Here is a 19093-nt window from a genome sequence, read left to right as displayed (position 1 = left end):
CTCATCTGTTGAGTCTGCTAACATGTATTCATATTCACAGAACTGATTACTATACAACAAGAAGTTAATACATCCGGTGTCGCTCGTCTAACAAAGTTTTACTCTCCTGTACATCATTCCGCTCAAGCATTGATAGAAAAGATATTCTCTCTGGTGATTTCAAGACCTGCAACGTTATGCAACTTTCTCGATGCTCCAGAGATAGAAGCCTTTCTTGGACAGAAAGATCAGGAGGAGGACAAGTGGAAAGTCGTGTATCGTAACTATGCAACTCTATATTTTGTGTTCGTGGTGGATGGGGCGGAGAGTGAACTTGGTATTCTGGATCTGATACAAGTACGTCGCTCTACGTCATTCCATCCCCTCCTACGCTGCGGATATTGATGAACAAATCGACTACCGTGTAGGTGTTCGTTGAGTCTTTGGATAGAACTTTCGAGAATGTCTGCGAACTTGATCTAGTATTCCACTTCGATGAGGTCAGAGAATGTTTTTTAAAATGTTCCATGATTCCTCCTCGGCTTAATGCATGTTGTTGACAGGTCCATCATATTCTATCGGAACTAATACAAGGTGGTTTGGTATTGGAGACAAATGTAGAAGAGATTGATGCTGCGGGTGCGTCCATCTGTCCCTCCTCGGACTATTTCCCCGGATTTACTCAGACTCCGCAGTACAACAAGTTTCGCGAAAGAGAAAGGAATCATATGCTTCTTCCAATCCACTTTCGTTGGGATCAGCTGGTCCGAGAGGCGGAAATCTGAAAATGCCACTGGAATGGCTAACAGGAAAGCTGGCCAGTGTTGGGCCCCGGTAAGGTCCATTAAACGCTTTCGTACCGTAGTTTCGTCTGTCAACGACTTTGTAGCTTCTGTCCAGTGCAGAGTATCAAGATAATTAAGATTGTGAGGAACTCATAACGAGACTGTCGCTCAAGGTAAGGCAGGAGGTGCTGCAAGTGAAGTTCCTAAACCCAAGCATAAGAAATATGGCATGCAGGAGTGAATAGCACGCATACGCTTTCTCTTTTTCTTACCACCACCAGGCGGACCCTTGGGTGGTTCTTGATTTTGACTGACTGTAGCCGCTGAATTCTTGGCTAGGGTTTCCTGAGAGCCAGGAGCTGGCGTAACGGAAGAACGCTGTTGCGTCAGTGCAGGAGTTGCAGTCGCCGCACCAGTATCTGCGGCTTCCGCAGTGACAGGACTATAAGAAAGTCTGGAGTGAGCAGCTGTGGTGCGCATGGCGTTGAATAATAGCGCAGTGTTCTGCTCTTTCTTCGCATTCTGCGAGTTTTTATTGGTATCGGGAGCGAGGCTATCCTGCTCCGGTGCAGTGGCTTCAGAGTCTTGCTTTCGCGTCTTTGAAATGTCATCAGGGAGGTTAGGGTCTGCTATTGGCCAAACGAAGCCAGTTCTGGGAGTGTAATCGGGACGATATTTTCGCAGAATGTTTAATGAGGCTTGAAGAGACTGAACAGTTGCAAGCTGATGAAGTATGTACGGCGTGAACAAAGACGCGAATAAAACGCTAGTTGACAACTTTACCAGACGATTGGAAAGGATCGAATACACATCTGGTGATTGGTAAATGCGATTGTGGACAATAAAATATGCAGCCAGTGGCTTCGCTGGATAGGTTTAAGAATCGTAGAGATAGAGTTGACGCGTAGTACTCACCGTCGTCAGGCGACAGCCGTTCACGCTTATGAATAATAAAGAAAGAAGGCGGTTGAGCATGCACGAGAGCAAACTCTATACCAGTGAATCGCCTGGAGGCCATTTAATAATTGAAAGCTGGATATGAGTACACCCACTTGAGCTCTTCTGCTTCATTTGCAATAGGAATGCCGGTATGCATTGTTTGCATTCGAAGCACCTGGTTGTTACTTTGCTTGTCGTAGAACATGGATGTGGCGAAATAGTCAAACACATTTTCAGTGGTAAGTGGACCATGCGCCTGATAAAAAAATAAGGTGAGTCTAGTTCGTGTAGATCATGAAGAACCAACTTGAATCCATTCGTGCCATATAAAGAATCGATGGCTATAGTCGTCTGGAGGATGTAGTTCGTTAATGTCCATAAAAGACAGTAAACAACCGGGCCATCAATTAATTAAATGACTATAGCGGAGTTTAGAACACTCCCTGGCAGCGCGCTTATACTAAGTATACTGACCAGCTTATCGCTGCGTTCTTTGGTCGGTTCTAAAGGTATCATACTGCCATCAAATACGTCTACCAGGAATCCGCTGAGGTTCTCCTATGGACAGAATTCGCGAGGCAAGTATCCTCGAGTTGTCAGGTCAACAACTACGGCTACTGGACCATGCTTGTGTCTCAGACTCACGAGAGGGAAAGAAGAGTTCGAGTAAACAAGAAACTCAACCAGGATATGAAAGAAATATACTCACCAAAGGAATGCCTTCTCGCTTGGTTGAAATAGACTTCAAAACTACGGACTATACGCCGCTTGACCTTCACAACTGGAAACCTACTTAGTCCCGTTTCTGATGGATTTGGATCCCCTGGCATCAGTCTGGCTAGACTAACACTCAGGTTCATCGAGCGAACGGTGATTCGTCTGTATTCTCGGATTTATCTTCCATCTCATTATTTTATTTCCTTCCTAGACCTCAGCACCCCGGATGAGCTGTCACGAACTGGAGCAGATTGGCCTATTCTGTAGGAGCGTCTGTGCGCAGTCTGAGACTATACATTCGAAACAGGGGAAGATAGGACCTTTTCCCTTAACAGATGTCGCTAACGAAAGGATCGTTCCCAGTGCCGGGAGGATAAGTGGAGACTAATCCCATGATTTCTACCGAGATATTCCCGGTCCGAAGGTAGTCACATACCCGCACGAACTGAAGACAGAATTTTACTGAAAGTCCCTGTTGCTGAGCGCTGAAGAGCTATCATAATCTCTACAGGACGGTTGAAGACGTAAATCCTTCCCACGTGCCTGAGTATGGCTCCTCTGAAATCTTGCTGCCTTCGATGAATCGCGGGAACCAGCCTTTCCGCAGCGCTACAATCCACATGGTTCCCAAAGCCTGTTATATTATCCTGCTCCTTTCGTACTACCGTGTAAATTTTGGCACAACGATCTGGTCCTACCTATTGGTCAGGCTCATGCGCAATCTATACTATCTGGCTTCAAATACTGCCACTCCAACCTTACAAACTCATCGGCCGTGCGATAGATCTCCGTCTTATCTTCCCAAGACTACTATCTACGCGGGCATGCTACTAACTGCTGGTCGACTCCGAAGTCCTCATGTAATCCTCGTTCACTTGGCAATCAATAACGCTAGCTCACGGTTCTGACGATTCTCGTAAGAGTCGATCAAGAATGGAAGCCATTTCGATGGGTTTTCTGAACAAATACTCCTTGATGCTGATCAAAAATCACTCATGTAGTCCATGCAGGCTATACAGATGAGCTAAAAATCGAACAACTGGCTTGGTTTACGGACAGGTGCTTCACAATAAAACGGCCGTTTCCCCTGGAAAGCATTACAGATGTTACATATCTTATTTTTGAAGTCATTTTTGGGTTGCGTCCAAGGAATCGATTAAATGTTTAGGTTATTTTATGACATTTGTTAAAGCGAGATTTTTTGTTGGGAAACAACTAAGGACTCGGCTGTGGTGCGTTTGACATAGATACCTGACATGCATTATTAGTACCTCGTCCCGAGGAATGTTGGATAGTCGAAAACATTTATCAGTAGACGTCTTGCCATCATCCAATACACACCAGCGCTCTTGCTTAGCTTAACCTGTTGTGTCTTGTCGCACCGTCATTTAAGCGAGATGTAGTCGAGTCATCGTTCTACCGTCAAAACTTCGATAACTGCTGCCTCCATATATTACGCGGGGCAGTGTTTTTTTCGGCGCCCGCACTGATTCGTTTCAAATACATGTATAAATTGGTAAAGCCACCTCAAATTGTTGCTCAAATCGGACCACCATCATGTCAAGTCAATTTTTGAGTTTTCCTTCACGACTTCTGACTTTTATAGACCGCATTATGTTTTCTTTTGTAGTAGGTTCGCTCCGCCTAAGCTTCGTACGTCACTCCAACGTCTACTCGCTTCGTAAGGGTCTATTGAATAAGACGCATGAATATGACAAAAGACATCAGTGGTGCAACCCACGATGTTGTTTTCCCCGTGGTTGTCGCAGCTGCTCATAAGCTCGTCAGACAAAGACCACGTTAGTTGGATACAACAGTCACAGATGTCATTCCCTAACCTGTCACCGATACCCGGGTCATCTACCAAAATAAAAATTGGCATCGCTTCTGCTACACATAGTTTGTAATTTGTCAAAGTAAAATGTAGATTTTTTTAAATTCAGAACAGAACCAAGTATACTTATCATACATTCGAGTACAGGAGCAAGAGGAAACAAAAGAAAGAGAAGAACGAACGAAACCTATAGCGTCCACCAGCACGAGGGGTAGTAAGATTGATGTTCGTAAAAAAAAAACCATCGTTAGAAATATCGAGAAAAATCCATCCAAGCTGATCAGTACTAGTTTGACCGCGGAAAAATACGTGATAGACAAATTGGACAGAGATGAAAATAAGAAGCATAGCGCGATCATGATCGTCGCGGGGCCAAGTGATAACACAGGGCGGTACGAAACATGATACAGCGTATGTGCAGGGCCGGCAGCAATTGGAGACGCGGTCTATCAACACCGAAGCATAGACATGGATACTGACAGGCCCATAAGAGAAAACAGTCAATTCTAAGAAAAAAAATTAGTAATTCAGGTTTGGTAATAGTCGGATGAGAATTCACCGAGACATTCATATGCGCAGCCAGTGCTAATTTACTTGACATCGTGGCAATCACAAGGTGCGCTGCGGCCGATCCAACTCTTGCCACAATTGTTGCAGCGAACTCTGCTACCCCTCTCGATACCAATGATAGATTTTACAGGGGAAGGCGGGTCAATGAGTGTGCTCTCGTCGCGATGAATGCTGACGAGATGACGGCCCAAGTCATGTTTGCGACTGAATGACCTGCCACAGCTACGATGATGGCAGACGTGGGGCTTCAGGCGATTGGGGTCATGTGTAGCCTTGTGCGTCTTCAGATTGTATGCACGCGCAAATGCTGGAAAGGTCAAAATTAGATATGATGGTGAGAAGACGAAGCGGAGTCAAGTACCTCGGGGACAGTGCGAGCACTTGTACTTCTTTCTTGGGTCCGCTTTCTGTTGGTCAACCATTGAACGAGATTGAATTACTGGTTGTTGGATTTGGGGCAACTGAGAAGATATGTTGATAGGGGAGACTGTGTCATGGGCACCAAGAGGTGCGGTATTAAATGTGATTTGTGGGTACATGCCCGAAGCCATGGAGTTGCGCCTGGGCGGACCATAGTCAGAGTAAGCAGCTCTGGCATAGGGCTTCGCCGCAGCAATGTGTGTGGGAGGACTGCGGGGCGGGGTGGGTGGCAAGGGGCCGAACGACGTGGGATCAACCGAGTCATGCCCGGTGATACTCGATTGGGTAGCGTAGTTGTCATCGACACAAACAGCTTGAAAGTCTAATGCCATATTTTCCAACTCGATAGCAGAGGAGTATGTAGAACCAGCGTAGGAGTACGTGGAACCAGAGTTGGGAGAGGGGGGATTATAGGCACTTTCAGAGTGCGTGGATGAGGACTCGTAAGCCGAATCGGTAAACGCGGAAAGAGGGCCACTTCCAGGCTTGAGGAAGGAGTAGTCATTCTGTACGAGATATTGGAGATGTTCCGGGCCCTCAAATCCTGCAAGACTTGAATCAATCTCGGATTCGAACTCCCCGAGGTCTGGGTGTGAAGGCAAGGTATCCACGTTTTGGAAGAGGAAGTCAAAACCAGATTGTTTGTAGTCCATCGGATAGGGCTCAAAGCCTGGTGTAGAAAGCGAGGAATCCGTCATAGTCAGCTGCGGAGGATAATGAAGGTTGCGAGTCAGGAGAGGTCAAGATGGTTGTGGGGAAAGAAAGCTGTGGCGAACCAGATCAATAAGGCCTCCCATATAGGAGTGCTGCGCATTTACGTAAGCATCTGCCCCAAGTCCACGTCTCCTCGTCCTCTAACCGTCTCCCACGGAGGCGTCTCTCCTCCGCAATGCCCGCTGCAAGGCCGCTGATATCCCCATCCATCGCGAGTTTCAGATCATTGTGCTCAGGCAACATGCAGTGGCATGAGTGTTAGCACTTGGCTCGACACTCCTCCATCCGACAAAGTAAACCAGTCCAGTTCTATTCAGCAACGTGCCAAGATTCGACAAGCCCGCCTAGCTCAATTGGTCAGAGCGTCAGACTTTTACGCTCAGGCGGATGATTATCTGAAAGTTGCGGGTTCGAGTCCCGCGGTGGGCTGCTTTTTTCGACTAGAATTTCATGTGCATATCTACTTTGCGCCTTCACTCGCACCTCCGGGTATCGAGAAAAGTGCATTGAATACGTCAACCATTTCGAATGCTTCCGTATGATGCTTGGAGCTCGCGTAAGTTCACGGATTCAGGTTCTTGCCATAGGCGTCGTTTCTCATCGATCATAGGCATGAAAATGCCAGTCCTAGCACCCAACATTACACCCTTCACAATCACCAATGGCACCACATCCCAATAATGGAGAGGCAATCTGCTAGGCCCCCGAGCGGGGATAATGCCTTGAAACCGGTATAAGCTTTCTCCAGCTCGCGTAATTAGGCTTTTGAAAATGAGATCTGGAGGATATGATAACGGCATACCTCGCTTGAAGATATCGAGTTTAAAAGGCATCAAAAAATAGGAACGTGAATGGTGTATCGGAGATGTTGATAAAAGATTTCAATCGAGTACTTCTCCCTTGCCCACATGGGTCTGGCTACTTCGTACGACTGTCACAGCTTTTTCCGATGTAGGAGGTTGACCAAATAATGCGGCCAAATATAATAACTGGGGCATGGCATTGTGATCAGTTCTTGGAAGAACCGAATCCGAGTTCTTTGTGAGAAACCAACATACACAGAATGGTAAGGTGAGGAAAAGGTAAAGTGTCCGCGGCGATGGGCGCCCTATTAGGGTACTGGAACAAATAGGCAGTACAGTCTGACCATAGTGAGAATATAGCGTTAGTAGCGGTCAGAAATGAATGATAATGATGGAATAGAGTCATCTCCGTCGATTGTTGCTCATTAACGCCTGCAAAGAACCGAAATGACATGTTCCATGGGCTAAGGGCTTAAGATGGCACCCTAATGATTCCACGAGGTGTGACAGTACAAAGAATCTGGCGGGCGAAAAGGGAACGGGTCCGTGCCAGGACGATTCCATATACGTCGAGACCAGAGTGAACGGTTCATGGGCGGGAAATCGCGTCGGTAATAGAATAGCAGATGCGAGGTGGATCGCCAAATGGAATCAGCCTGACGCTGCCCTAGTAAATGCTCAGAGTCGACCAGCCAAGCCTGGAGGAACGTCAAGCCAGCTTGCCATCCCCACGCAGAGAATATATCGGATTGTCAATAAGCGCGGGGAGATTCGAGACCCGAGAAGTCTCTTTGAACCTGTTGATAGATTCGATAGTGATATTGGTGAACATCTGTAACGCGTATAAGCCGGCCCTAAAGCTCATTATTCTCAGATCACGGCGCCCAAATCTCTCGACAATCCCGACGCGTTCTCCCCCCCTACAACCCCCCAGAATGTCTGGTTTTGACGCTAATCGCGTGTACAACATTGCGGTCCATGACTTGCCTTCCGCAACAACTCCAGACTCCAAATCAGAGACCGAGAGACTACTCCTCGAATTTCTTCAGTCGTTTCGTGTTGGTGGAGAGTTCATCTACAGGTGTGATTAAGATTCAGGTTCATTGAATTTTCTCTTATATCTGATAGGGATAAACTACGCGCAAATCTCTTGTTGAAGCAGTACCTTCTCGAGGTCGATCTTCGCCATGTTGGACTGTTTAACGAGGAAGTAGCATTCGCCATCCAAGACAGGCCTGCAGATGTTTTACCTCTGGTAATTCGGGTGCTCAGATTTTGGATAATCTTCTTTTATGACTCTCTTTTTATTAGTTCGAAAATGCGGCTACGCGGGCTGCTCGATCTGCTCTATTTCCACTGGGAGGACCGGAGGAAGGGGAAGAGGCCACCACTTCATCCACACCCAAGATCCAGATTACCCTTAAGACTGGACTCAACATGCTACAATTCCGTGAATTGACCGCTAATACTATGAATAAACTCGTTCGGATACCTGGTATCGTCATCTCTGCCTCAATTTTCTCGTCGCGAGCGACGAAACTTGTTCTTCAATGCCAAAACTGTCACTCTTACAAATTTATATACCCTCAAGCAGGATTAGGTGGACTCGGTTCTGGCTCTGAGAAAGGCCTCCCTAGAAAATGTGATGCTTTGCCGGCCGGTGGTGAAGCCAATAATTGTCCAATGGATCCTTATATCATCATTCACCAGAAATCCTCCTTCACTGATCAACAAACTCTCAAGCTCCAAGAGGCTCCAGATATGGTTCCTGTCGGAGAGCTACCACGACATATGCTGCTTTCTGTGGACAGATATCTAACTGGAAAGGTAGTTCCAGGCTCGAGGGTTATTGCTACGGGTATCTACGCCACTTTTCAATCAGCGAAAAATGTGTGTATTCGCCCTTTGACTTGAAACCTACATTCATGAGCTGGCTACTGCTTAGAAAAATGCCGGACCTGCAGCTTTGCGGCAGCCTTATCTTCGTGTCCTTCACATGGAACTCGCATCCGCAGGAGGTGCAGCTGGAACAAACCCCTTCGGTGTGCAGTTTTCTCCGGAGGATGAAGAAGAATTTTCGGAGATGGCAAGGACAGACGGATTCTATGAGATCTTTGCAAAGAGCGTTGCGCCCAGTATCTATGGAAGCCTAGGTCAGACCTCGGACTTTCGCATGTCTCTCTCAATACTGACTGTAAATCAGATATCAAGAAGGCGATTGCATGTTTGTTATTTGGTGGTTCGAAGAAAGTTCTCCCGGACGGCATGAGACTACGTGGCGACATCAACGTCCTTCTGTTGGGTGATCCTGGTACTGCAAAGTCTCAGCTCCTCAAGTTCGTTGAAAAAGTGCGTTACGGAAGCGATTTGATGGTAGTTATCTGACAACGTTGAAGGTAGCACCTATCGCCGTGTATACCTCTGGTAAAGGTTCTAGTGCTGCTGGTTTGACAGCCTCGGTGCAACGAGATGCAGCCTCCGTAGGATCATTCCTATTATCTTGATGTGCATTCGGCTAACTTGTTTGCTGAACAAAAGCGTGAATTCTATCTTGAAGGAGGGGCAATGGTCCTGGCCGACACCGGTGTCGTCTGCATTGATGAGTTTGACAAAATGAGGGATGAAGATCGTGTAGCCATTCATGAAGCTATGGAGCAACAAACTATTTCTATTGCCAAAGCTGGAATCACGACGGTTTTGAATTCGCGAACAAGTGTCCTTGCTGCAGCCAATCCCGTCTTTGGTCGTTATGATGAAGGGCGAAGTCCTGGCGAGGTCAGTGTATGGCATTTATTTCATACATTATTACTGACGTTGGACTTAGAATATCGACTTTCAAACAACAATTCTGTCTCGATTTGACATGATATTCATCGTCAAAGATGAACATAATGAGCAGCGTGACAAGGCAAGTCGACAAAGGCGGGGCCAGTCTTTGGAAGTCCATCTAATTCTTTTGTAGCTTATAGCGAAGCACGTTATGAACCTTCATATGAACCGACAAAACCATGGGGACGATGATAATGCTCAAGATGAAGGTGAAATTCCTCTAGAAAAGATGAAGAGGTATATTGCCTACTGCAAGAGGTGACTTCTATCTTCATATCATCACTCCGCTCTTCTCAAGTTTCCGGCTTTAGCAAATGCGCACCCCGACTTTCAAGTGAAGCACAGGAAATGCTCAGCAGCCATTTTGTCAGTTTGAGAAAACAGGTGCAGCAAGTTGAACAAGATAACAATGAACGAAGTTCCATCCCTATCACTGTTCGGTTAGCCCCCAAACCACTTACGCTCCATACACATTACTGAAGACTATTCCTTCTTTGGTAGCCAACTAGAAGCCATCGTTCGTATATCTGAATCCTTGGCAAAAATGACCCTCTCCACCACCGTAAAGAACCATCACGTTGAAGAAGCAATACGGCTGTTCAAATACTCAACCATGGATGCAGTTGCCGCTGGTTCAGCTGATGGTCTATCGAGAGGGGAACTCAATGAAGAAATGGTTCGCATCGAACGAGATATCCGCCGACGGCTACCCCTCGGCTGGACAACGACATATGCTACTCTTACTAAAGAGTTTGTCACGCAACAAGGATACTCCGGCCACGCGCTTGAAAGAACCCTATACATCATGGAGAAGAGGGAGGTCATCAGATTTTCGGGCCAGAAAAAAGTTGTCCATCGGTATGGTTCGATTTTAGATTTGTTAATCGTTTTGCTGATTTCATTCTAGTATTGGAGTATGATTTTTTATATCCGTCTTTGCGCTCGACATCTGTAGATGATTCTGTATGTAGAATTAATATGTATTAGTATAAACAAGCTCAACTGACAGACCATTCCTGTTCTCCATTTTGAAGTGATGCTTAAGGAAATTGAAAATGGTATTACATGATTTGACATCCCAAAGGAGGCTAACTTCCATTTCCATCTCAGCTGCTAAACTCATTGCAATGCGAACTCAGTGAGGCGTTTTCGGTTGTAGAACGTTCGACAACAGAAGTCATTAAACTCCAACCAGGGTAAACGATGGTCTTCTACCTCAAACTTTGGATTGAAATCCGATGGGTCAGACCCTGACATTACTCGATCGACAGGAGCTCTTATACCGTTATTCAGACATTATCACTGATCATAATCCACTTGTCTTGCGAGATAATTGGTTCGTACAAGGACAATGCGATATGGGCGAGGCGTTTCATAGTGCCGTCGATTACTAAGTCCCCAATGTATTACACGTTTATTTTCAGTGCCAATCACCTTGTCTTCCTGGCGCATTTCTTCGTCGTGTACTTCGATCCTCCCGAGATGCGGTCAATACGATATGCTTGTCGACGAGCTGAAACAAAGAAGAATAATAGAGGTGATCATCAGTCATTCCATATGTCGAGATCATTCAGAGAATTCCAGATGGAAGAGAGCTCACGTCATTCAGGATATTTGAGGACTTGGTGAGGGATGACAAGAAGGCAGTGAGTTGGACGTCTTCATATTCCTGCGACACATAGATGAATCTTGGGTGCCATCGGAGAGAAGAACGTTGCATGAAGAGCTTACAGTATTGAACTCGTGACGGAATCCTATATTCTCAGTCGCAGGCAATGAAGCAACGAGGGCTGATAGTGCCCTTAACGTGGCATGGTCCTTAGTGGCTTGACCTATACGATTGTTTTCGATTGGCATTTAAAAATAGAGAGGATGGCATAGGAAGAATTGCCTACCCGCTATGACGTCCGAAACATATTTGACCAAAACCATAATACGCTCATGAAGCATTTTAACAGCTGATCTTTGGGTCTGAAGGTGCGAATCCACTACCCAAATCATAAGTTGCATATTAAGAAGAATAAGACTGATGATCATCACTTACGACTGGTACCGCTACCCCCTCCCTTTGCCGTCCAATCTACAGCAATCCTCTCTGCTTCCCCTGTCTCAACTTTGTATGGGACCTCAATAAATACCGATCTTGAGGTCCTGTCTTTGATCTCAATAGAGGGCTCGTAAGCCTTGAAAGGTAGGGTTTGAGCATTGACATCGGCACTTGAGACAATTGTCAGTGTAGGTTGTAGAGCGAGTAGAAGTGGCGCGGAGCAATAACCAGTGAACTAAGTGACTCAAATAAATGAGTGTTTTCGCAGATGAATAAGATATCTACTGCGCGTACCTGTTCATGCAATTGGACGTGCTTAGGTGTCGGGTGAATCGCAGCGGTATACCAACCAATGAATTCCAACGATGGGAACACCTGTTTATCTATACATCACCAAAAAGCGAAAACGCGCAAATGCAATGACGTATTAGCTACTAACAGAGATAATCGCATTGATACTTACACTGATCACGGCGAGATACAAGAAATGTATGATCAACGGATTCGCCGTCGTCTTCTACAGCCAATTCGAAAGTGTTCACGATCTCCACTTCGCGACCATTTTGTGTGCCAAGGAGCGCGCCTAACACTAAGAGAGATGTCAATTTGAGGATATACATAGAGCGTTACTCAAATACCAAATGGATCCGCATTTTTGGTCTGGAGTTTTCGGCGAGTGAGGTGCTCTGAGATGTTGAGGATTGGAAGCGGGTGTCTGTAATTGTGGCAATTGTTATATTGAACTGGCGAATGGGACGAAACTTACAGTGACAGAGACAGCCCAGAAGTTGCGGAAGAGGATAAGACAACAGAAGTATCATCAGTTTCCATTGCGCTCATGACGGAAGACTGGGAAGAGGATAAGCGTTATTAGGGAGGTGGTGGTAGTTGGTACCGATCATTCATCAAAAATCAGGGTTACCATAGATTTTCCCTCTAGCCGACTCGAACGACTGACCTCGTCATTATCATTGCTTGATAGTACTAGTGACGCGCTCTACCAACTGAGCTAAGAGGGACTCCAAAAAACCCATTGATTAGAATATCCATTCCACATGACTCCAAAACATAGGTCGAAATAATAATGTACATATGATTGCAACTGGATCAAGTGTAAACTCGACGGGTACTGTATTAGTCCATGGGTATACAACCAAGACACGGTATCTGTCAAAGCCGCTAGGCCATGCCCCTTGCCTCACCAAACATCCCTCCCAACATCCTCCTCTTCTTCGTAGAGGAATCTACAGTCGCGTGTGTATTACCACTAGAAACTGTAGGTCGAACCGGGACATCTACAGCTTTTCCCGAACTTGAAAGCACGGTTCGAGACTCAGAGACGGAGGAGGGTAAAATCCTCTCGAGACCGTCATCGGCATGCACTATAAATGAATTTCTTCCTCGCAATGACGATATCTTTCTGAGCCTTGGAGTGATTCTTGACCAGAAGCTCTTCTTTACATGCTCTTCACCGCGGGGAGTAAGAGCTACTTGACCTGTTAGCTTCGGGGTTGAACTAGTCGGAGACGGACTGTCGTCTGGTGGCGTTAGATCCACGCGATTGACCAACTTGTCATCCTCCGGGAGTGAAACTGCAGTAGGAATAAGCCCGGTAGCGTTATTGGGCGAAGCCTCATTATCGTCATCAAAGTCAAACTTTTCTTGACATTCTGGGGTAGGTGATAAGGCGTCTTCTGTGAGAGGACGTCTATGAGGGATAGTGCTCATAGGTGATTGAGCAGTCATGGCAAAGTCCCACGAGTCGACGGTAGAGGCCAGTGTTAAGTGGCGTGCAGACCGACGTTCCTGCCGTTGCGTTAACGGTGGTAAGCCGTCTTTGAAAACAGTTAATTTTGACGCATATCGTATAGACGCTCGAAAGCATACTGAGAATGGTGTTGATCAGATAGGTAGGCTTTTTTGACCCTTTGAAGAATGGAGTCTGAAGCAGCTGCTCTGCAGTGGGACTGCATATGCGTCAGCCCACATATTACGGAAATGCGTGATGTGCCTACCGCTCTGCCGGATCCTTAACAAGGCAACTGTCAATCATCTCCTTGAAGGCGCGGGAATACTTGAATGTTCCACCTTCTCGATCCAGAGTTGGAGATTCGTCGCGGATACTGGGACACATGTCATGTAGTCAAAGATAGAAAACCCAAAAGACACCTACATTCGTAGAAGGACTTCCTTGGGTGGACGCCTCGAACCTGGCGGTCGACCTTGGCTCAATTCCAGAGCAGTGATACCAAAGCTCCAGATGTCTGCAGCTGAATCGTACTGTCGGCCCTCTACGAGCTCGGGCGCCATCCAACAGGGCTGGCCATTTTAGTTTATTTGGTCCAGTTCGTGGAGAAACAAACATACCGTGCCGACAAAAGACTTACGTTTCCCAATCCTCTTGGCGGGTCTGTCATCAAAGGCGACTGAACGCTTCGTTTGCGTTGGAGTTGCAGGGCATTTTCCTGAATTGGAGTGCATATGTTGAGATGAATCCTCGGTAAGGTCAGCAGCGACGCCGAGATCTCCTAAAAGGACTGTCCCGTCGTCATTAATCAACAAATTGGCAGCTTTGACATCGCGATGAATGAAGCCGTTGATATGAAGGTAGCTGACGAAAGGGTCGCCGGGGTCAGGGAAGCCCTTGAAAGAATTTTGTTGACTTACTTTAGTCCTTGAAGAGCTTGTCGTAAAATACATCGGATGACGTCTTCTTCCATGCCTCCTGGCCAACCGTAGCGCATGACGTCGGCAGCGCTACCTTTATTCATGAGACGAAGGGCAATAAATAGTTTGGAACCGTCGATCCAAGAACCACGAACACGAAGCACATTTGGATGCTTTGAGAGAGACATCAGAGTTGTCTCTCTCTGAAGGAGTTGTAGTGAGCGGCGAGGGAGAGAATCGAGGTCGAGGACTTTGAGCGCACATGGAGTTGGTGGTGGGGGTTTGGAAGAGCCCTCTGCTGGTGGACGAAACGTAGCAGCATATACGATGGAAGAGGCGCCATAGCCAATGGGTTCACCTATACGGTAATCGGAGGCGCGGTCACTGGGTGAGAACAGTGAGTACATGGCGTAGTGGACTCAAGGAAGCACTATGAAAGCCTACCTGAAAAGCATCCAGTCGTCCTTGACAGCGCCGATGAACATCTGGTTAACGATATCCGTTTTCTCTGTTGTGAGGCCATGGGAGGACTCTGGCTCTTGAGCTGAAATCGTCGGTGATGTTTCAACCATGTTTGCGCTGCTAGCCAGTGATCGTAGGGACTAGCAGCGAGTGTGAAGGACCGCAGAGGATGGAATGAGAGAGAGAGAACCCTGTTCCCAGTGCTTTCTAATGGAGGTAAGCAGTTGCTGGCCGCCACCATCACTGAGGTCCCCGTAGCTCCACTTTGCTGCCGTCATTGTCACCGTCTGGACGGCTGGAACGTATGCAATCTCCTGGCGTTCTTGTATTTTTCATTTGATACAACTACATATATCTCTCAGACGTCGAGGGCTTAATGTCGACGGTAGTGTATAAGCATCGGTCTATCTTTGCTCCGTCTTTGTGTTCGGCAGTGCTATTCGCAAGCGAGGACAACCAATTCCAATTCTGGCTTGCATCCACCTGGACATCGATCAAGTTCACAGACATTGCAACACTGTGCATGTGAGACAGCGTGAAGATCGAGCCAGGCTCTCGATGTGTCACGATAGTTGTGACATCCTCGTGACTGCGTCACTGGAAGATACGAGGTGCTCTGTCTCTTTCTCCGTCTCTCCTCGCTCCGCCACCCCTTTCGCTGCTCCTCCTCCGACCACGCCATCCCATAGATGGCACACAAGCAGCCTTGCATCAAGTATCAGTACGTCGTCACCCCAACGGGCCCCAAAATCCTTCCCCTCGACCAGCAGTCTTGTAAGGACGAAGAGAGCCCGGCGGATTACAACGTTGGAGGTTATCTTCCCGTAAAGATCGGTGATACATTCAAACACAGTCGATATTGTGTCGTCAGAAAGCTTGGGTGCGTCTTTGAAACTCCTAGTCTCCTCACCTCGGTCTTGACGTGGGTGTCTATATCGCCAGCTGGGGCCATTTCTCGACCGTCTGGCTTGTGAAAGATGCACAGTACGTCCTTTCAAAGGGTAACAGCTCTTGATGCACCCTCCTGAAACTAAACCTCGAACAGCAACCAATGCCATTTTGCCCTCAAGGTCGTCAAATCTGCCGGGCGATATGCTGAGACAGCACGAGACGAGATTAAGCTCTTGACTCTTGTATCCTCCTTCTCCCCCGACCACCCAGGTCGACAACACATCGTCTCTTTCTTCGACTCTTTCTCTCATCAGGGTCCTGAATCATCCCATGTTTGCATAGTCTTTGAACCACTCGGTGAAAACCTCCTTGCTCTGATAGAACGACACAAGAAGAGGGGTGTACCTAAGGCCTTGGTCAAGGTGATAGTAAAACAAATTCTACTCGGCCTCCAATATCTGCACGATGAGTGTGACCTCGTACACACGGATATTAAGCCGGAGAATATCCGTAAGCCTTCATTTTTTTCCCTTCCCTATTTTATTAGTGTTATCATTGACTCCTTAACCCCATTCACCGCATCGCTAACGGCTTCCCGTTCCTCCCCCATCTAGTAATATCGATTCCGGAAATCGAAGCACATATCCAGGATGAGCTCACTCAATCCTCGTCTCCGACATCCCGTCGAGTTGGCGTGCCTCTACCCACCAAGTCTCGTGGCGTGTCGGTGCCGTATAATCCGCAACGTGTAAGAAGGCAGGTACAAATATACAATTCACAACCATTATCAAGTCCGGGCCGAAGGTGGGGACGGAGCGCACGTCAAGTCGCAAACTCGATAGGCAGTCGACCAAATGAGAGCGGAAGTGGCGGGAAAAGTGTGCCCGGGAGCTACTTTGCTCAGATGCACATATCAAGATTGACCGCATCTACGTCACTCTCTCATTTCCCGAGTGGTCCAAGCGGCTCTACTATGGGGCTTGGCTCAAGTATACCCAAGGTGTCTAGTGGTCTCTCCTCGTATAGCAATTCAGAAGGGGAGGTTGTCTGCAAGTCTCAGAAGAAACATTCTACGGAATCTCGTCCATCTCAGGCAAATGCTTCTAATTCGAAACAATCTGGTCTTGCTTCTCCTTCTCCTTCGTCTTCATCATCCTCAATATCATCAGCCATGGCCGCCGTTGGGTCGGGCAGTATGATGAGCACGCCGCCCACTTCATTATCCAATTCAATTGGCAACGTTGTTGCTGGTTTCATGAATTTGGCCAAGGTAGCAACTGAAGTCAATTCTCGAGCTGCTGGGAACCCCTCGGAAATGGATCAACTAGGAGAACGTGTTGGCTTGCCCATGAGGTCTACTAAAGGCAAGGAGAAGGAGACTGTAGATGACAGGTCACGGAGTGCAACGTCTTGGAAGCTCGGTCTATCGTCGTCTTGGAAAGAGAAGGTATCTTCCTCGTTGGCGTCTTGGCGATCGAGTGCCTCAGCAGACACCAAGCCACTTCCAGTAGCTAGGTCCGATCAACAAACTTCCTCGTCCGGTATGTCACCGTCAAGCTTCTGGAAGGATCCAGGCACTGCGTCACTTGCGCCTGCGGTGGTCGTGTCCGCCGTCGCCGGTGCTGATGAAAGTGTCACTAATCAAAGTAGTGATTACTTCCCTCTTCCTCATGTCATATCGCCACCATCTAAAACAGCAGAATCAGCAAATTCCGAACATTCTTCTATGTCCATGACTCCTGCCCCTCCTTCACTGACGCCAACTGGAACACCAGAAAGCAAAAAGGCCACCCCTGAGCACCCTTCATTGCTTACACAGACTGCACCTCATCCCGGAGAACGCTCGGTACGGCGTTCTTCTCCTAAACGTATATCACAACTTTCCGCCCACAAACTTTCCCTCCACCCGTCCTCGTCAAGCAAGTGTGAGCATCAATCACATACGAAACAAAGGACTACAAAGTCACGTATCGTTCCACGTTCCTCACAACCTCAGTATCTCCCTAATGAAATACCATCCGGTGATACCTCTGACCCACCTGTCATCCCATTTTATGCTCCACCTCCAACGCCAGCGGCTTCTCCAACGGATTCCCATCTACCTGACCTGTATGTTAATGACATGGACGGTAGTTCCAGTTTTCTTCTTCCCGAAGATATTGTCCCATCAATAGCAGTCAAGATTGCTGATCTTGGCAACGCAACACCTTCAACCAAGCATTACACGGAGGATATACAGACTCGCCAATACCGTGCCCCCGAAGCCATATTAGGTCGACGTGACTGGGACGCAAGAGCAGATGTGTGGAGTGTGGCGTGTGTGGTACGTCTTTGATGTCACTTTTTCCCTTCAGTTTGCTCACACGCCTTCATTGATCAAGGCGTTTGAACTTCTCACCGCTGAGTATCTTTTCGATCCACAAGGCCAAGGCGAGCTGTTTACAAAGGATGACGATCACATGGCGCAAATAATCGAACTCGTGGGCGATTTTCCATTGAAAGCGAAGATGGGTGGTAAATCTAGTAGAGAATTATTTGACCATACTGGTATGTCGCCGTCTTCTGAAGACTATCAGAGTGTGATTGTAATCGGTGATTGTAGGTGCACTGCGATATATCCGTACACTGAAACCGTGGCCTCTCAAGAGAGTCATGATGGAGAAGTATTCATATTCTGAAAAGGACTCTGCTGAATTGTGTTCATTTTTGGTGCCTATGTTGGCTGCTGATATGAGGGAGCGGAAGCACGCTCGCGATGTCGTGGACCACCCATGGCTTATACCCGTCGAAGCAGATGGTATTGTGACGGAGTGGTAGTGTCAACCACCCCTCTTGGCGGGTACACCACCCTTGTATTGTTATTTGCTCCCAGCTACTGTATGCTTCTATTATACCGTCCGGGCGGAAGCACACATGCTCTCGTTGGACTCAAGTTCTAATTCCTTGTCTTTTCTACGTCATCTCGACGTTTGCCTCCGACTTCCAGTAATTGACTGGGTTATATCCTCCCTTAATAGCATTGCGCTTTACCTTATTGTTTCTGTATCATCATGGGGCTTTTGGGTTTATTATTTTCTTGTTGATGCTTGAACTTGTTACTGCTATTAGGATAATTTTTTTGACTTTACGCATGTATGTCATCTTATACACTCTGCATGTTGTTGTTGTTTTTACCATTCTTTACTCTCGTAATTTCCTTGGGTGTTTTACCTCAATTGTACATATCGGCTGCACATATCCTTTTTTTTTTCTCCCCCTTTATGTTCATTTCTCTACATTCATGTTCCAGCATGACCTTGTTGCTGTTCTCCGCATGCATACCTAATATAATAATAGGTGTGAATATATATCACCTCCCCACTCCCATATACTAAAGTTTAGCTATCGACGATAGACTCTGGACCCACAAGATCACCCGTGGATACACCTCACCTAG

The 19093-nt window shown here is 47.0% G+C and overlaps 7 protein-coding genes and 2 non-coding genes across 9 annotated transcripts; 4 read left to right on the top strand and 5 right to left on the bottom strand.

Annotated features, from left to right (window-relative positions):
- Positions 1 to 533: 533 nt before the first annotated feature.
- AGABI2DRAFT_198255 (hypothetical protein) lies at positions 534 to 2082 on the bottom strand (the record flags this gene model as incomplete). Its single annotated transcript, XM_006454674.1, has 6 exons — positions 534 to 967; positions 1019 to 1487; positions 1548 to 1630; positions 1680 to 1771; positions 1817 to 1959; positions 2011 to 2082. 6 exons carry the CDS (start codon positions 2080 to 2082, stop codon positions 933 to 935), a joined length of 894 nt encoding a protein of 297 aa, XP_006454737.1. The 3' UTR covers positions 534 to 932.
- Positions 2083 to 4327: 2245 nt separating this feature from the next.
- Positions 4328 to 6011, bottom strand: AGABI2DRAFT_189981 (hypothetical protein). The gene is made up of 3 exons (XM_006454673.1): positions 5186 to 6011; positions 4814 to 5131; positions 4328 to 4760 (listed from the first exon to the last, which is right to left on the bottom strand). Exons 1-2 carry the CDS (start codon positions 5940 to 5942, stop codon positions 4845 to 4847), a joined length of 1044 nt encoding a protein of 347 aa, XP_006454736.1. The 5' UTR covers positions 5943 to 6011; the 3' UTR covers positions 4328 to 4760; positions 4814 to 4844.
- A 198-nt stretch (positions 6012 to 6209) lies between these two features.
- AGABI2DRAFT_114477 (hypothetical protein) lies at positions 6210 to 6695 on the top strand (the record flags this gene model as incomplete). The annotated part of the gene is made up of 2 exons (XM_006454672.1): positions 6210 to 6494; positions 6546 to 6695. 2 exons carry the CDS (start codon positions 6210 to 6212, stop codon positions 6693 to 6695), a joined length of 435 nt encoding a protein of 144 aa, XP_006454735.1.
- AGABI2DRAFT_t9 lies at positions 6297 to 6387 on the top strand. Its single transcript has one exon. It is a non-coding gene; the product is annotated as a tRNA-Lys (tRNA).
- A 979-nt stretch (positions 6696 to 7674) lies between the features above and the next one.
- AGABI2DRAFT_198252 (hypothetical protein) lies at positions 7675 to 10616 on the top strand. The gene is made up of 12 exons (XM_006454671.1): positions 7675 to 7842; positions 7890 to 8016; positions 8073 to 8651; positions 8707 to 8914; positions 8965 to 9110; positions 9158 to 9241; positions 9300 to 9536; positions 9586 to 9669; positions 9724 to 9848; positions 9902 to 10030; positions 10092 to 10448; positions 10498 to 10616. The coding sequence occupies exons 1-12, from the start codon at positions 7697 to 7699 to the stop codon at positions 10508 to 10510; spliced, it is 2235 nt and encodes a 744-aa protein (XP_006454734.1). The 5' UTR covers positions 7675 to 7696; the 3' UTR covers positions 10511 to 10616.
- Positions 10617 to 10818: 202 nt separating this feature from the next.
- On the bottom strand, positions 10819 to 12532 carry AGABI2DRAFT_189980 (hypothetical protein). The gene is made up of 9 exons (XM_006454670.1): positions 12404 to 12532; positions 12276 to 12352; positions 12101 to 12226; positions 11932 to 12020; positions 11635 to 11872; positions 11486 to 11578; positions 11322 to 11422; positions 11191 to 11259; positions 10819 to 11103 (listed from the first exon to the last, which is right to left on the bottom strand). Exons 1-9 carry the CDS (start codon positions 12475 to 12477, stop codon positions 11011 to 11013), a joined length of 960 nt encoding a protein of 319 aa, XP_006454733.1. The 5' UTR covers positions 12478 to 12532; the 3' UTR covers positions 10819 to 11010.
- A 35-nt stretch (positions 12533 to 12567) lies between these two features.
- AGABI2DRAFT_t6 lies at positions 12568 to 12656 on the bottom strand. The gene has a single exon. It is a non-coding gene; the product is annotated as a tRNA-Thr (tRNA).
- Positions 12657 to 12670: 14 nt separating this feature from the next.
- On the bottom strand, positions 12671 to 15021 carry AGABI2DRAFT_189979 (hypothetical protein). Its single transcript, XM_006454669.1, has 7 exons — positions 14749 to 15021; positions 14305 to 14688; positions 14005 to 14248; positions 13811 to 13956; positions 13653 to 13760; positions 13525 to 13604; positions 12671 to 13472 (listed from the first exon to the last, which is right to left on the bottom strand). The coding sequence occupies exons 1-7, from the start codon at positions 14874 to 14876 to the stop codon at positions 12817 to 12819; spliced, it is 1746 nt and encodes a 581-aa protein (XP_006454732.1). The 5' UTR covers positions 14877 to 15021; the 3' UTR covers positions 12671 to 12816.
- A 251-nt stretch (positions 15022 to 15272) lies between these two features.
- AGABI2DRAFT_189977 (hypothetical protein) lies at positions 15273 to 18947 on the top strand. The gene is made up of 6 exons (XM_006454668.1): positions 15273 to 15646; positions 15709 to 15750; positions 15812 to 16167; positions 16272 to 17980; positions 18039 to 18204; positions 18260 to 18947. The coding sequence occupies exons 1-6, from the start codon at positions 15456 to 15458 to the stop codon at positions 18472 to 18474; spliced, it is 2679 nt and encodes an 892-aa protein (XP_006454731.1). The 5' UTR covers positions 15273 to 15455; the 3' UTR covers positions 18475 to 18947.
- Positions 18948 to 19093: the final 146 nt, after the last annotated feature.

This window comes from Agaricus bisporus, assembly GCF_000300575.1.
Source record: "Agaricus bisporus var. bisporus H97 unplaced genomic scaffold AGABI2scaffold_1, whole genome shotgun sequence".
NCBI lineage: Eukaryota > Fungi > Basidiomycota > Agaricomycetes > Agaricales > Agaricaceae > Agaricus > Agaricus bisporus.
The sequence above is the reverse complement of the archived record's forward strand: the minus strand, read 5'-3'. Positions and strand labels throughout refer to the sequence as shown.